Source organism: Cervus canadensis, chromosome 17 (genome assembly GCF_019320065.1).
Source record: "Cervus canadensis isolate Bull #8, Minnesota chromosome 17, ASM1932006v1, whole genome shotgun sequence".
In the NCBI taxonomy this organism is placed as follows: Eukaryota; Metazoa; Chordata; class Mammalia; order Artiodactyla; family Cervidae; genus Cervus; species Cervus canadensis.
The window spans coordinates 33,901,725-33,917,157 of NC_057402.1; the positions used below are offsets into that span (position 1 = coordinate 33,901,725).

Genomic DNA, 15,433 nt, shown 5'->3' on the forward strand with positions numbered 1-15,433 from the left:
AGGATCTTAGTTCTCAGACCAGGGATTCAACCCACATCCTCGGCAGTGAAAGTGCTGAGTGGTTAATCACTGACTGCCAGGACATTCCCAGGAAGAATTCCTTAAGAAGCATTAAAAAGAATTAATCTTATAGATATTCAACATTTTATGAAGCCTCAATAGTTAAAACCATGTGAGCTTAGTGCACAGACGAATGGAACAGAACAGAAAACCCTGATATAGATCCCAAGACAAACAGAAATACAGAGCACTGAAAAAAATGTGGTTCTATATATTTTATGCTCATTTAAATCCCAAGGGGTTTGTCAAACAATTACATGTAAAAAATAAAATAATGGAAGTACATGGAATTCCTTTATGATCTTAGAATGGAAGTTTTTCTTATAACTTAAAACCTAAAAGCCATAAAGTAAAATACATATCATTTCAAATACATCTGTCAAATTTCATGGAAAAATATCATAAGCAAAGTCAAACTACAAACAATACACTGGGTTAAAAATTTTTACAACTTATATCAAAAAGAGCTAATCTCTCTCCTGGAAGGAGTTCCAGATGTCAAAACAAAAGTAGAAACAACCAACACTAAAAAAAATACATGAAATAACATTTCACAGGAAAAGAAACACAATAGCTCCTAAACATATTACAAAATTTCAACTTCACACAAACTGAGAGACATGAAAAATTTCAAGGTTTGAGGTAATTCAATGGGAAAAATATATCCTTTCAACATGAAGTGCTGGATACCCATATGGAGGGGGGGATGCGGGCTGGGGGAAACATCTCAGCCGTTTATCTCATGCTATATACAAAAAGTAACTCAAAGTACATCACGCCTAAAAGTACTAAAAGTTCTTCTAAAAGTTTATAGATTCAGCTAGTGCTTCAAGGCACTGTGCCTAAAGGTACTAGAAAACACAGGGGGAAATCTTCAACACCTTCGGCAAAGATGAGCAAAGATTTCCAGGAAAGGATACAAAACCTCTAACCATGAAAAAATTATAGGGATTTCCCTGGTGGCCCAGTGGTTAAGAATCCACCGTGTAATGCAGGGGACTCAAGTTTGACCCCTGGACGGGGAACTAAGACCATGAGCCGCGATGACTGAAGCAAGCCCGCTCTGGAGTCTACACGCCACCGCTGAGCCTGCGTGCCACAGCGAAGGAGTCCACGCACTACAAGCATCCCTCATGACAAATGAGCGTCCCACCCGTGTGTCCCAAATAAGACCCGACACAAACAGACGAACAAATACATAAATACGTAAAAAATTACAGACTAACTTCATCAAAATTAAAATCTATTGCTTTTAAAAATAAATCGTTAAGAAGTTAGAAAGCCAAGCTACAGTCTGGGAGAAAATATTTCAAGTATCTGCTAAAAGACATGTATCCAGGATTTACTAAGAACTCCTAGAACTAACATGAATATTATACCAACAAGATAAAGCCAGATTTTAAAGTGAGAAAAAATATTTGACAGATACTTCACAAAAAGAGACATATAGCCAATGAGCACCCAAAAGGGGGCTCAAAGTCATCAGGCAGACCCACTGGAAATGACTACCACCACAAGTGTTGGCACAACCATCCAGGAATTGGTTTGGCAGTTTCTAGAGTCAGAAGAAATACTCCTCAGTATTTACCCAAATGAAAACATGTATCTATACAAAGACTTGTACACAGACAGAGGTCCAGAGAAGCTTTGATCAAAACTGAAAACTACTCAAATGTCCATCAACATGTGAGTATGTAAATTGTACCTCTATCCATTCAACAGAGTATCACTAACAATAAAAAAGAACAGTAACTATAGGTACACATAATAACATAGATGATTCAAAAGAACTACAGAAAGAAACTAGACACAAAAGGATACACATGGCATGGTTTCACTTGTATGAAATTCTAGAAATGTGAAATTTAATCAAGTTATTAGTAAGCAGATCAGTGGTGACCTGGGCCTGGGGGTGGGGAGATTCAAGATTGAATGGGAAGGGATACAGGGAACCACATGAGTTGATGAAAACATTCTATATCTTGATTCTGGTGGGTAGTGGTTACTTGATGTTCCATTTGTCAAAGTACATTTAAAATGGGTGCATTTTATGCACCAACCAAAAGACACAGACTGGCTAGGTGGATGAAAACATATGCATGTATACCCCCCAAACTGTATGTAATTATATTTTTAGGTTAATCATGTTTCCATTATGGCTTGCAATTATAATTATCTTTTATCTGGCTACTTATTATGAAAAATGATAAACATCTTTTACTATTAAAAAATGAGTGCATTTTATCCTATTATCTGTTAAAAAGGTAAATTCTGTGCTTTTTATCTGGGACTGAAAAGAAACCCTGTGATTTTGCTGGGATGGAAAATCCAAACCTTAAAAAGCAATAAACAATTGAACAACTTTCAAAAAAAATCACACTGAGATGAACTTTTTAATTTACTGAACTGTCAAAAAATTCCAGAGTTTAATAACACATTGTGTTGGCATGGCTGTGAGGAAAAACAGACTCTCACTTACTGATGAGGGGAGTGTAAATTAGAATAATCCCTAAAGAAGGCATTTGGCCAATACTAAATTATAAATGCTTTGACCTAGCAATTTCCTTTCTAGGACTTTATCCCACAGATGAACTTTAACCACAACAGCATATGTGAAAGGTTATTACTGCATGAATGTTTGAAATAGCAAAACATAAAAAAATAATCTGAATGTCTATCAATCCAAACCAGGTAAAATAAACTATGATATACCCATACAATTGAATCCTATGTAACTATTAATATAAAATTGAACAGGGAAAGTCTAGGTGTGCAAATGTGGAAAGAGTCTCAAGCACAATGTTAAGTGAACAGATTAACATTGTATTTGCTATGCTGCCATTTCTGTAAAAAAAAAAAAAAAAAAATCCCAGAGAATAATATATTTGGATTTTCTTGCAAGTATATTTTTTTTTAATTCCAACTTCTTTTTTTTTTTTTTTGGCTGTGCAGCACAGCATGTGGGATCTTAGCACCCTGGCCAGGGACTGAACCTGCACCCTCTGTAGTGGAAGCACAGTCTTAACCACTGGACCACCAGGGAAATCCCCAAACCCCAACTTCTGGAAGAATAACTTGGAAACTAATACCAGGGGATATCTGTTTGAAACTACATGGATGGAGTTAAGAGTATGAGGAACAATTTTCATAGCTTGCCTTTTTAAACCTCTCTATTCAAAATTAAATACTTATTTAAAAAATAATATCAGAAAAATACATTATATATAGATAAAGCATAGTGTAACTGTTTTAGTTACCATTATTCATCGGGTTACCTTGGGGAAACAAATACAGGAAGCGTCTAATGCAGAACAGGGGCAGAGCTGGCACACAGGATCAGTTACTACTACAAAATCCCTGCACACATCCCCCCTCAGACTTTAGGTCCCAGTTCCCCAAATCGGAGGTGCCTGCTACCCCTTCCTGTGGCCTCACAGGGACTCTCCCCTCTGCCGAGTGTCTCCCCCATTTCCTTTCTTCTCTCATGTCCGTGTAAACTGTGAGTCTCGGGCATCAACTCCTCAGAAAGCTTTCTCTGATGGACACCCTTTCCTCCCCCGCCCCTCACACCCTGGCCCCGTTAGGTGCCCCTCGTTGCACCCCACCCCCCGGGACTGCAGTCTGCTGGGTCCTCCGAAGCCCAGAGGCCTGAGCCTGTGGGCTCCCTGTCCTGGAGCGCTGGCCTTGCCAAGGAATGAGTTCCCCTCGATGGGATGAGGGCATTAACGGCTGGCAGCAGATTCTGCTCTCCACCCACACAGACATCTATAAAAGTTTCGGTTTCCCCCCATCATGCTGCTCCTCTGACACCCACAGAGAAAATCTGAGTTTCAGTTTCCCTTAAGCTCTCACGAGGAAGGCGCCTGGGGCTTCCCCTCCCACCCCTGGGGCACTGTGTGCAGCCGCCCAGCGGAGCGAACGGTGATGAACGGCTCAGGCAGGAAGCTCAGGGTCCAGCAGGGAGGGCGGACATTCACACAAGAACAGTAACAGAAGCAGCGGGGAATGGGCTCAAAGACAGCGCCAAAGCAGCGCGGGAGCCCAGGCCCCGCTAGGGCTCACGGGCGGTGGGGACTGGAGGCTTCTCAACAGGCGGCCCCGGCTGGGCGGCCTCCAGAGCAGTGGAGAGAGGGTCAGGGTAGGGTCCGCAGCCTGGGGCTCTGGCCCTTCAGGGAGGGGCCCTGGGGCTGAAACCTGAACCCAAAGGCAGTTTGGTCTACTCTGGGAGGACCTACAAGAGGAGGGCCAAGGCGGGCATTGCCAGGAACCAAAGGATAAACTGGATGGAGCCTGGTGCCAAGGCAGCTGGACAGGGCCCTGCGGGGGAAGGCTTGGTGCCAGAGGCCAAGCCAGAGGCTGTTCCTCAAAGAGAAGGCTCGGATTTCCGTTGGGTTTTTTCCACAAGCCTCTCTGGGATGTGAGATTCATTCCTTAGAACTCAAGATGTCTAAGGCCCTCCTTCTCTGGGGTCCCTGGGGTTTGGGCCAGACCAGCGGGGAAACAGTGAGCGGGGGTAAGCAGGAGGGGCAGGACAGGAGCCCCTGCCCTTCGCTGGATTAACGGTTTGCCCGACCCGCTCTGTCACACCCACATCCTTCCTGCAAACCTCTACCCAGACTATAAAGAGGAACATAGTGCCTGCTCCTGCCCGCTTTCAGACCCTCGTCAGGAAGGGGAACTGTGGGTGATTCAGAGCACTGTTGGGGCTCGCGTCATCCTTCAGGGCCTGGGTCCCGGGCTGGCAGCAGGGACATCACCTCGGAGCCCTCTTCCCCACCCCCTTGACCCCTATTTCTCTCCAGATACATTGTAAACAGCACATTTATTTGAGGTTTTCAAACCTCTGGTAAGAAGCACAGGAACAGCAGGGCTCTCCGTCATGCTGCCCTGGCCCCAGCCCATCGGGCATGCAAGACTGAGGCTGGGAGATGAGTCAAGACACCCTCAGGAGCAGAGCCAGGGAGACGCCGCCCTGCCCCACTGTCTCCCTCCCCTCCCCCACCCCCAGTCTGGACCTGGACTGCAATCAGCAAGGCAGACCCTGCCCAATCTCAGATCCCTCCCAATGCAAGGACCTCTGCTTGGTCCCTTCTCTCTCCCTCCCCGAGCTGCTCTGACCCCCCTCTCTGACCCCCTCTTCTGGAACCTGGAGCCTGAGTCACATGCAGAGCTCCCTCACACCAGGACCAAACCAGCTGCTGCTGGGCTGTTTCTGTCAGCCCTGCCTCTCTAGCCAGGTCGCCAGAGGAGCAGAGCAGGCCTGGCTCTCCTGTTATTGCCTGTGTACCCAGTTGGGCAGAGGACCAGGATCAGCAAACACTTGTTGAGAGAACTGCTGTGGGTGAGAAGGGCAGGGCTGCCTGACTCAGCCTCTCCTAGCTCCAGTGTCTCCCAGCCTCCACTCACTGTCTCCCGCTGGGTCTGACACTCCCCAGGGCTTCAACAATCCAAGGTGCAGTGCCAGGGCTTCCTCCTCCAAGATGTCTCCCTGGCTAGGTGCCTGGCTCAGGGCCGGGCTACCGACAGGCAGCCAAACCTGCTACTTCAAGGCCTTGAGGACAGCCTCCAGCTTCATGGCCACGGCCAGGTCACCCTTCACCTTCAACCGCCCGCTCATGTAGGCCCCCAGGGGCCGCAGCTCCCTGCACAACAGGGCCTGCAGGTCCTCCTCGGACAGCTCCACCACCACGTCGGGGACGACATCAGGCACTCCGCGTCCCACCCTCCCTTGCCCTGTGGGGAAAAAGAAAGCTGAGAATTAGTGGGGGGAGAGCTATGCTACAGGGGGTAGAAGAGGTCAGCACATCCCACTGGGAGGGGTGGGAAGACTGGCTAAGAGCTCAGGCGCTAATACCCAGGGTTCAAGTCCTACTGGCTGTGTGACCACTCAGAGCCTCAGTTTCCAAACTGGTGAGAAGAGGATGATAATAATCACTAAGTCACAGGTTCATGATAATAAGTAGGTGAGATGATGCACAAAACGCACTTAGACAGGCCTGGCACGAACAGGCCTGCGATGTGTGCAGGGCTCTTGGTCCAGGCAGCTCGGCCATCTGGGCGGTCCTACTCATGGGGATGGGACAGGGAGCCCAAGGCCTGGGCAGTCACTGCCTGCAAATGGCATTTGAGCTCCTGACAGTTATGGGTTTGCCCTAAACTGCCAGCGGGAGCAGGGCCTGGGCTGAAAAGGACCACAGGTGGTGGGGCTATGAGCAACGCCAGGGGGGAAGGAGCGGGCAGGGGACAGCGGCACCTGCAGTGAGATCCAGGAAGTAGATGTTCTGGGGGCCGCTGGGCAGGACGACGTTGAACTGGTAGCAGGCCCCGACCTGGCTGACCAGGGCCTCTGACAGGAAGGGCTTCAGAGCCGTCAGCAGCCCCTCGGCCACAGGCTGCTTGGGGCTGGACCCGGCACCCCCGTGAGGGGCAGATGGCTCAACCTCACTCACCATCTCCAAGGTATCTGCTGGTGGTGGCCAACGGGATAGGGGAGGAAGGCAGAGAGAAGGAAGTCAGTGCGCTAACAAGGTCAGGACGACGGTGGCCTCCCCTGCAGGCCCTCCTTCTCAGCGTTCTCTCTTACATCCCTGCAGGCCTGTGTTCATTCTCCTCCTCTGCTAAGAGGCTGCCCTTGAGTTTTTTGCCATAACCCCAACCCCCATTTCTAAACCACTCCAGCCTTAAGTCTAAAACTTTCTTCTGGATGCTGTTGCTTCCTCCCATGGAGGCTCCCAAAGGCCTCCGCACACTCAGACTCTTCTCCCTGCCTCAGTTCTGGCCAGCTCTAGAATCGGGGTGGCTGGAACAGCTGGGCAGGGTGTGCACTGCACAAGCTGCTTGGTTAAAGCAACAAGAGGCAAAGCTCAGTCTGTGCTGGACACCAAGATGAACGCCCTGGGGAGCACACCACCCTTTCCCTGAGGCTCCTCACCTGGTCCAGGGAGCCGGGCAGCTCCTGCCCCTGAAGGCACACTGCCTCCCAGGAGATGGAGAGCCAGCTGCTGCAGGGAGCTGTCCAGGCTGGGCCCCGCTGGGCTGTCCTGGGGCGGCTGGAGCACGGCCTCCACTGCCAGCTCCACGCGGTCCACCTCTAGCCCCCAGGCCCTGGTCACATCGTTGATCTCCAGCTGGAGGAAGTGTGGGAGAAACAGCACTCACTCCACAAAGGCCCCATCCAGAGCGCCTTCTTTAGGCAGGCTGGTATGGCCATGGTAACACATGAGGTACCAGGCCCATGTACCCAGCCTGGACGGAGGCAGAGCGCAATTACAGTGGGAAGGTGTAGTGTGCACCAGGAGAGGGTGTGGGGCAGGGAGGAGGGGGTGATGCTAGGAGGAGGAGGAGGAGGAGTTATTCAGGAGAAGGGGGCATAAAAGGAGGACCCTTCCAGACAACAGGAACAGCATGTGACAAAGCCCAGAGAGGAGCACCTCAAACGTTCGAGAACTGTGAGTAACCACAGTTCCATTTAGCCAGACCCTCAAGAGTGGGCTGGGACACTGGAGACAGCCAAGGGGGCAGAGGTGGCTGCTCTCTCTCTCATTTGGACTTATTCTGAGGCACAAGGGGCCCCCGAGAGGAGTTCAGCAGCAAAGTGACAGAGCAGTCTTCCTTGTTGCAAAGATTCTCTTGGCTGCTATGTGGACACTGGACTGGAGGGGTGGAGGGTGGAGGCAGGAGACCAGGTAGGATGGTGTTTCAAACTGCAGGCAAATGATGCAGATGCTGTGTCAGGCAGAGAGGCAGCTTTGAGCCGAGACACACGGCGGAGGGGCACCACTCTGTAGACCCTAAGCTACAGGACACTAGAGAATCAGAACCACTGGGCTTCTCGGTTGCCTGAGTGTGTGAAAAGAGGAAGGATGCTGAGGAGCTGGGGGAGCCAGGTTTCTGATGTGGGTTCTTGCACAGATTATGAGTGTGGGCATTCACCCAGAAAGCACACACAGAGGAAGACACAGATATGGGGGTGGGTAGGCAAAGGATGATGAGTATTCCTTTAGGGAAGGAATAATGTATTTTTAAATACATGAAACTTGAGGTGTCTACGGGACAGCCAATCACAACTGGGTAAGTAGGTCCAGGAAGTAGGACAGAATAGGACTGGATCAGAGTGTCATGAATAATTAGTGTCCAGAAGTAGCAAAAAGCCCCAGGTGGATCACAGGTGAAAAGAGACCACTGAGGGAGGAAACAGAAGGGCAGGAGGACAGGGAGTAACCAGGAGTGTGGGATAACAAAGTCAGAGGAAACAGGGGATCCAATAATAAGAGAAGGAAGCACCCATGGAGTCCAAGGCTGCCTCCAGGTGAAATGAGGGAAGCACTGAGAAGTGCTCCCGTGCTGGCAAGAGGGAGGTCATTGTGGGGTCGGCTGTTTTAGGAGCCTAGGGAAGCCTAGAGTAACAACAGGAAGGGAGGAAGGAAAGAGAAGAGAGGGGTGAAGAGCTAGAAGGGGTGTGGGGCAAAGGGAGAGAATGCAGAAAGGCAAGAAGAGGATGAGCGGAGGGAGGGAGCCGAGTCCTGGCCTCCTCCCGAGCACCGCCCCCCCTCCACCAGCACTGGCAGTGCAGAGGAACCAGATGCTTCCAGGGAGGCAGGAAAACAGCACAGAGGTAGATGAGCTTCAAGGGGTAACCCTGGAGGAAGCTGAAGAGTTCTCACCCTAGAGCGCTTTCTCCTGAGGATTAAGAGGCCAGGCCTGCTGCAAAGGGATGGGTGGGGCTGGGGCCAGCAGTAGAGGAGGCTGGGTGGGGCAGGGAGGGGTGAAGCAGCAGGCACAAGTGGATAAGCAGCTAAGAGGGCCCAGCAAGGGAGAGGTGGGAAGCTGCAATTCCTCCAGGTGCAAAACAGGCAAACGGAGGAGTAAAAATGAGAGAAGTATGTCTGAACCAGGCCTTGCTGAAGGTGGGCTGGATTTCCTGAGATTTCATTTTATCCAGGCACTGAATCCACTTTGCCAGGAGCTAGGTCAGTCTGGGTAATGGCCCTAAAGGATTCTAATGCCGTGGTACGGGACTCACACCCCCAAATGGCCTCTCTTGGCTTTGCTGCACCAAAGTAATGTGCAGCAAGGCCAAAAACAAAGGCCAAGAACAATCATGCATTGGAGGAGGAAATGGCAACCCACTCCAGTATTCTTGCCTGGAGAATCCCAGGGATGGGGGAGCCTGGTGGGCTGCCGTCTATGGAGTCACACAGAGTCGGACACGACTGAAGCGACTTAGCAGTAGCAAGCAGTGGACTGGAGGGCAGGGACAGGTGATCTGGCTCTGGCCCAGCTCTGCCCTTGACCACGGCTCTTAGGGGCAAGTCAAATAACTTCTGAGCCTTAATTTCCTTCCTCCAAAATAAAAGAGTGATGCTAGCCTTTGTGCAGCAAAATGCAAAGCTGAGATACACTGAGGCAGGCAAAATGCTATGTGTGTGAGAAGTATTGTTACTATCACAAATAGAATTTTCTTGGGAATTTCAGCCAGTTGATTTATTTCCTGAAGGGACTGGAACCTCCAGGACTGGCATTACCCACTCCCTTCCCTGTCTAACCCTGGGGAAGACAGAGGCTAGGGGAACAAGGAGAAACTTCACCCACGGTCCCCTGCCAGGACATGGGAGAAAGCCTGAGGTGAGCATGAGGAGCAGTTGACATGCCCTCACACGTGTATTTCAACCCCTCTTGTCACAGGAGGGATCTGAGGTGAATTCCAGTGTAACTGCTCACACTCAAGAGAAGAGGGAGGAAAAAGATCCAGAGCAAAGAACACAAAACCACAAAAACACACATGCTGCCTTGGGGAGCATGGAATTCCCCAGAAGGTAACTGGGCCAAGAAGGCCCCTGCTCCTTTCACCCACCTGCCCACCCAAGAGGCTGCTCAGTGCCCCTGAGGCCCGGCGTTGTCATGGCAATGCCCGCAGGGCAGTGAAGAGTGAAACCTCAGGCAGTCAGGGGCAAGACTCGAGAATTCCTGTCAGGCCACTCCCCTGGCCCAGCCCCTTCACCTCTCAGGCCCCGTTTGCCCAAGGTCGCTATGGTCTGTGCCCACCTTCCATCCCTCAGCCCACAGTCCCACCAAGACTGCCGACTCTTCACAAGTTGTTACACTCTTGGGACACAAGGTAAACTGAGGCCCAGAGTGACCTGGTGCTTCGCTAAAGTGCCCCGGCAGGCAGAGCCGGGCCCATGTGCCAGCCACGGAACTCTGCCTGGTGCGGGGCTGCCTACCAGGAGCTGGTCGCTGATCTTGAGCGTCTCCATCTGGATCTCTCGCAGGGGCCTCCTGAGCAGGGCCTTGGTCATGGCGTTCTGGGCGGTCATGCGTGTGGCCGTGTTCAGGTCCTTCACCGTCATCACCGACAGTACCGGGTCCCAGATGCGGAACTGGACATCGGCCCCCACGGACAGCACAGCCCCATCCTTAGAGGCCAACTGTTAGAAGAGGCCAGGAGAGAGGGGCAGGGGCTGCAGGGAGGCCAGGCCCACTGAGACCACCTAACCTGGCCCTCTTGCCTGGTCACTGGCTCCTCGAGAACAAAATGGAAACCCCAAGTGCAGGGGATTAGATACATAGAGCAAGGATGTCCTCCCAGCCTCCCTCCACCTTTTTCTGGTGTCTTCCCCACCCCTCAGCCCTGATGGCTACTCACAGGCCAAGGTACTGACATCCACAACACACCCAGCACAAGCTCCCCACTTCCCCAGTCTGGGGGAGCCGAGAAGCCCCTCACCTTGCAGGGAGGAACATTGAAGGCTCGTGTCCTCAGATCTACCCTCTGAAAAGAGTCGATGAATGGCAGGAGCAGAACCATACCGGGTCCTTGAGGGGTGCGGATCCGGCCCAGTCGAAACACGATCATGCGCTCATAGGTGGGCACGATCTGCTCGTAATAGCAAAGGAAAGGATCACAAGCACTGAGCTGATGCTGACAATTATGTCTGCCCAGGTCTTTCCCTCGCCTCTCTCCCTCAGGTTCAGGGTCAGGGATCCTTAGCTGTTTCCAGATGGAAAAAACCAAGCTCTGAGAGATTAACTGACTTGCTCAAAACCCACAAAGTCCCCAAGTGAAACAGGCAAGATCTGACTCCAAAAGCCACGCTCTCAACTGCCATACTGTACTGACTTGATTGTCTGTGAAACCTTCTACCTGTGTGGTCTAAAGTTAAACATGACTCAAACCAGGAAATTGTCTGCCCTTGTCTTAGTCAAGGGACTAGCTGGGCCACTCTAACAGCAACCCTGAGGGAAGAGCTTTGCCAGCCTCAGGTTCCTGGAGTCCTCAAGGAAGGAAATATATCCAAATTGAGAAATGAAGGCTCAGAGAGGCAGTGACTTGCCCAAGGTCACACGATATTTGTTTCAGTGGCAGTTTTAGGATTAGAATTTAGGGCCTTCTAAGGACTTCCTTCCACAGCACCCCAAACCCTAAAATTTCCAGAGACACTGACTGCTGTCTGGGGCTGCACAAGGGTCAGCTTCCACCTCCACTGCAGCTCTCAGGTGCGAGCATCTACCCCAGCTCATCCTTTCCCTTCTGCCCCATCCCTTGTTGAAAATGAGGCTGAAATTCCTATTACTCATCACTTGCTGGGCCAGGTTGAGGGTTTTTCATTTCTAACTTAGCCTAACCCAAAGGGAAGAAGATATTTGTGTGCACCTTCATGCCAGCGTTCAGACCCCTAAACTTGGGCATTTGGGAAGATTTGCTTCTGCCACTTATTGGCTCCCAGTAAAGTTGAACCTCAGTTTCCTCATCTGAAAGGTGAGAATGAACAGTTCTTGTCCAGCCCATTTCACAGTGTTCTTTGCTCAATTATGTCCAACTCTTTGCGACCCCATGGACCATAGCCCACCAAGATCCTCTGTCTATGGAATTTCCCAGGCAAGAATACTGGAGTGGAGTGCCATTCCCTTCTCCAGGGGATCTCCCCAACTCAGGAGTTGAACCCAGGGCTCCTGCCCTGCAGGCAGGTTCTTTACCGTCTGCGCCCATTTCACACAGGTGTGATAATACTTAGAGGAAGCGGGCAGAGGACAGGAAATTCATGCACCAATGTTAAAGCTCTCAGTGTGGCCCAACCACTCTGGGGACTGACCCAGCCAGCCTTACCTTCAGGGCAAACCAACCAGAAATGGGGAAGGTGATCAGCAGCAGCAAGAACCCCAAGAAACTGATGAGGCCATGACAGAAGCAGGAGGGCCAGCTCTGAGGTGCATCTGGGGACAAGAGAGCAGAGACAGTCAAGAAATGCCAACTGGGTCTGGCATGACAGCTGCAGGCTGAGTGAACTTGGTCAAGTGCACCTTTTGCCCACCTCCCCTTTCAGTGGCTCCTTCCTTCTCAGAGCTAAAGTGTTCTTCCCTAACTCACAGTGTTTCATTTCACTGGAGTGCCCTAAAGACCATCAGATACTTGCCTTGCCTAATACTAACTCCATATCTGTGGGCAGGAGCTAGTTAAGGACTGTTCCTTCCTCCCACATATCAGAATCAATTTGTTCCAAGTTCCAACCTCACAAGGCCCATTCTCTGCTAGGCAGCAGTAATTGGAACTGAGAAGTTAATCACAGGACTGGGCTCTCCTCACTGGGCTGAGCAGGAGTCAATCCTTTTGTCTGATTTAAACCGCCTCCCACTTCTGGTAAAGCCAGGAGAAACTCAGCATCTGTAAACACATGCTAGGTTGAACTGAATGCCGCTGGCATAACACTTCCTCCACTATCGGCCCCGGAAGTATGCTTTCAATTTGGAGGTAATGCGTTAACCAAAAGGGGTAAAACGTCAATGGCTCTTCAACAGATGCCAGAGATGAGGGCTAAGATGCTCTTTCTTAACTCAGAATTCTTCACACTTTAATGTCCTAATGACCATCAAAATGCACGCTTCACCTAGTCCCCTAGAGGGACTAGGAAGACTTGGCTGAAGCACAGGTCCCTACCCCTGGTGAATGAGAATCCCATGATGGGATTGAAAGCTGAGAAAACCCCAGGATCCTGGGGATCCTCTCCCAACCCTGAACTGGAAGCAGACAGAATCCTCTGCTCCACCCTTCCAGGAACACCATACCCTTTGGGCTCTCTGAGCACCAGAATACTAAATCTCCTTTCCTGCTTCTTTCTGACCCATGTGGCCCCAGCAGGAAAAGAACTCTTGGATAGGGACAGCTGTCATTAGAGGAGGGGGTCACAGAAGGGCCGAATCCTCTGGGGTTTGGTTGTCAGACTGAGGCATGTGGGATCTCACCTCTGGATCAAGGGAACTACTCAAGGCTTTGAAGAAAAACAGGGCCTGGGAAGACACGACAGGCATCTAAGGGCCTGACTTTTTGGCCTGCGCATCTCCACCAGGAACCAGAGAGATACTCAAGCTTGAGGAATCTAGAGGTGTCCCCTGAGGTTAAGATTCTGCCACTTCTCGGCGGCCAAGAGCTCTTGGAGTGCTGGTGACTTCCTATGCCTTGACCTTAGTTTCTTTCTGGGCAAAATGGAAACCCGAAACCTTTGGGCTGATAAATGCCAAGAAGAAATGAGGTGGGGTGAGGCTTCATGGAAGATGAGAGAGCTCCAGTGCTGCCGCCCCGTAGCTCAAAGAAGGGCGGATGGGCGGTAGTGTCCCAGCGCCTGATCCAAGCCCTTCTCCACATCGTGGAAAACCCCTCTCAGTCCCTCCTCTTAGGCTGCGAAGACGCAAGACACGCTGATTCCCAAGAGGCAGAGAGTTCGGGGGTGCCTGCTGATCTCCCTCGGATCCGCTGCGCTGGGCGGCCACTCACCGGCCCCCGGCCCCACGCCGCCCGGCTCAGGGGACAAGCAGCCCTTCTGCGAGCCCAGGAAGCCGAAGTTCGACTGCTGGAAACGGTCAAAGTCCCCCAAAGGCAGCGCCCGGTACCCAGACCTGCCAAGCATGGTTCCCAACAGAGGGCACGCCCCGCGCCCCAGGGCAGTGCGGGGCTCGACCAGCCAGCCGCTACACTGCCCCGCCCCCGCCGGCCGCCGCTTCCGGTTTCGGCTGTGCAGCCGGGCGGGGGCGGGGGGCGGCCCGAGGGCAGGAGGAGGAGGCCAACCGCGCCCGGCTCGTACCGTTGCGTAGCGCCCTCTGCGCTAGGAGGACCGAACTGCGACCGCGGGGCTGGGAGGAAGGGTAGTCATGTGCTCCTGGAGGCCCGCAGCGGTCCGCTCCTCATACACCTTTTCCCACTGGGTGTTAGAAAAGGAGCAGGAAGAGAAGCTGAGCTTTGTAAGGGAGTTTTCAGGAGCTGAATCTTCTCCAGAAGCAAAGAAATGCTACCAGCCGTCTCAGCACAAACTAACAAACTCGGGACGGGATTTGGGGAAGGTTGCCTTTAGAGTTTCTACAAGGCATAATCACATTATTCCCGTTCGTATCCCTGAAGCTCCATTACTTCGGCCACCTGATGCGAAGAGCCGGCTCATTAGAAAAGATCCTGATGCTGGGAAAGATTGAAGGTAGTAGGAGAAGGGGACGACAGAGGATGAGATGGTTGGATGGCATCACCGACTCAATGGACATGAGTTGAAGCAAGCTCCAGGAGACTCTGGGAGATGGTGAAGGACAGGGAAGCCTAGCGTGCTGCAGTCCATAGGGTTGCAAAGAGTCGGACATGACTGAGCGATTGAACAACAACAAAGTCCAGCAAGCAAGGCCTAGCAAAGAGAGGATGTCAGTGCTTATCTGTTGAGTGAAGGGGTAACCAGGTCATTGTGGGTCAACCTGGGGCAGGAGGGCCTGAGCTCAGGCACAAAAAGAAATTCTGTGTGCAGATCTTGGGGAGCAAGGCACAGTAAAGAAGAAGGGGATTGCACAGCGCTATCCCAGGGCAGCCCTCCCGAGCATCACAGAGGCAAGACCCTCAGTCATGCAGATGCTGAAATAGCACATCCCACAATCCAGGTACCCAGACATAACTTGCTTCTCCCTGGCTTGAGAAAACCAAATGCAAAAGGTGAATTTACTCTGTATACCAACAAGTATTAATTTCCAACAAGGCAGGCTGTGTTCCAAAGTGGGCAAAGAAATTAATAAAGCTTTTCTTGTTCCACACATTCCGGTCCTGCCTCCTAAGGCCCCTCAGCCATAGTCCACTTCCAGGTCCCTTCTGCAAATGGCTGCTTACCATCTTTGGCTTTTCCTAGCTTCATAGCCTGGTTCTAAAGCCCTGGGGGCACTGATCAAGGAGCAGGGTGCATGCAGTAGGCTCTTGAGGTTTTTGCACTGTCCCTATGAATTAGTTCTCCCCTCTCCTCCCACCCCCACCCTGAACTATAAGTTCACCCCACCCCCAACTATTAAAGTTTTACAAGAGTAAGGTCCTGTCACTGTCCCTCTAGTCTGTCCCAAGCTGGAACTGAGCACAAAA

At 51.3% G+C, this 15,433-nt stretch overlaps 1 protein-coding gene across 3 annotated transcripts; it reads right to left on the minus strand.

Moving 5' to 3' along the window:
• Positions 1-260: 260 nt before the first annotated feature.
• Positions 261-14,094, minus strand: STOML1 (stomatin like 1). Of its 3 annotated transcripts, XM_043490281.1 has the most exons (8): positions 13,300-13,818; positions 12,167-12,273; positions 11,714-11,811; positions 10,787-10,936; positions 10,284-10,487; positions 6,992-7,187; positions 6,314-6,526; positions 261-5,793 (listed from the first exon to the last, which is right to left on the minus strand). In XM_043490281.1, exons 3-8 carry the CDS (start codon positions 11,747-11,749, stop codon positions 5,600-5,602), a joined length of 993 nt encoding a protein of 330 aa, XP_043346216.1. In that variant the 5' UTR covers positions 11,750-11,811; positions 12,167-12,273; positions 13,300-13,818; the 3' UTR covers positions 261-5,599. The 3 variants fall into 3 exon arrangements, with proteins under 3 accessions (XP_043346216.1, XP_043346214.1, XP_043346215.1); XM_043490279.1 differs by lacking the exons at positions 11,714-11,811; positions 13,300-13,818 and adding an exon at positions 13,829-14,094; XM_043490280.1 differs by lacking the exons at positions 11,714-11,811; positions 13,300-13,818 and adding an exon at positions 13,829-14,058 and having other exon boundaries at positions 6,314-6,523.
• Between the last annotated feature and the right edge of the window lie 1,339 nt (positions 14,095-15,433).

Excerpts from the sequence above, each read along its gene's own strand:
- STOML1 (XM_043490279.1), bottom strand. The coding sequence starts at position 13,961 with ATGCTTGGCAGGTCTGGGTACCGGGCGCTGCCTTTGGGGGACTTTGAC. Across the intron at positions 10,937-12,166 it reads CTGGTTGGTTTGCCCTGAAG|ATCGTGCCCACCTATGAGCG; the intron begins GTAAGGCTGGCT and ends TATTACGAGCAG. Across the intron at positions 10,488-10,786 it reads TCAATGTTCCTCCCTGCAAG|TTGGCCTCTAAGGATGGGGC; the intron begins GTGAGGGGCTTC and ends CTCTTCTAACAG.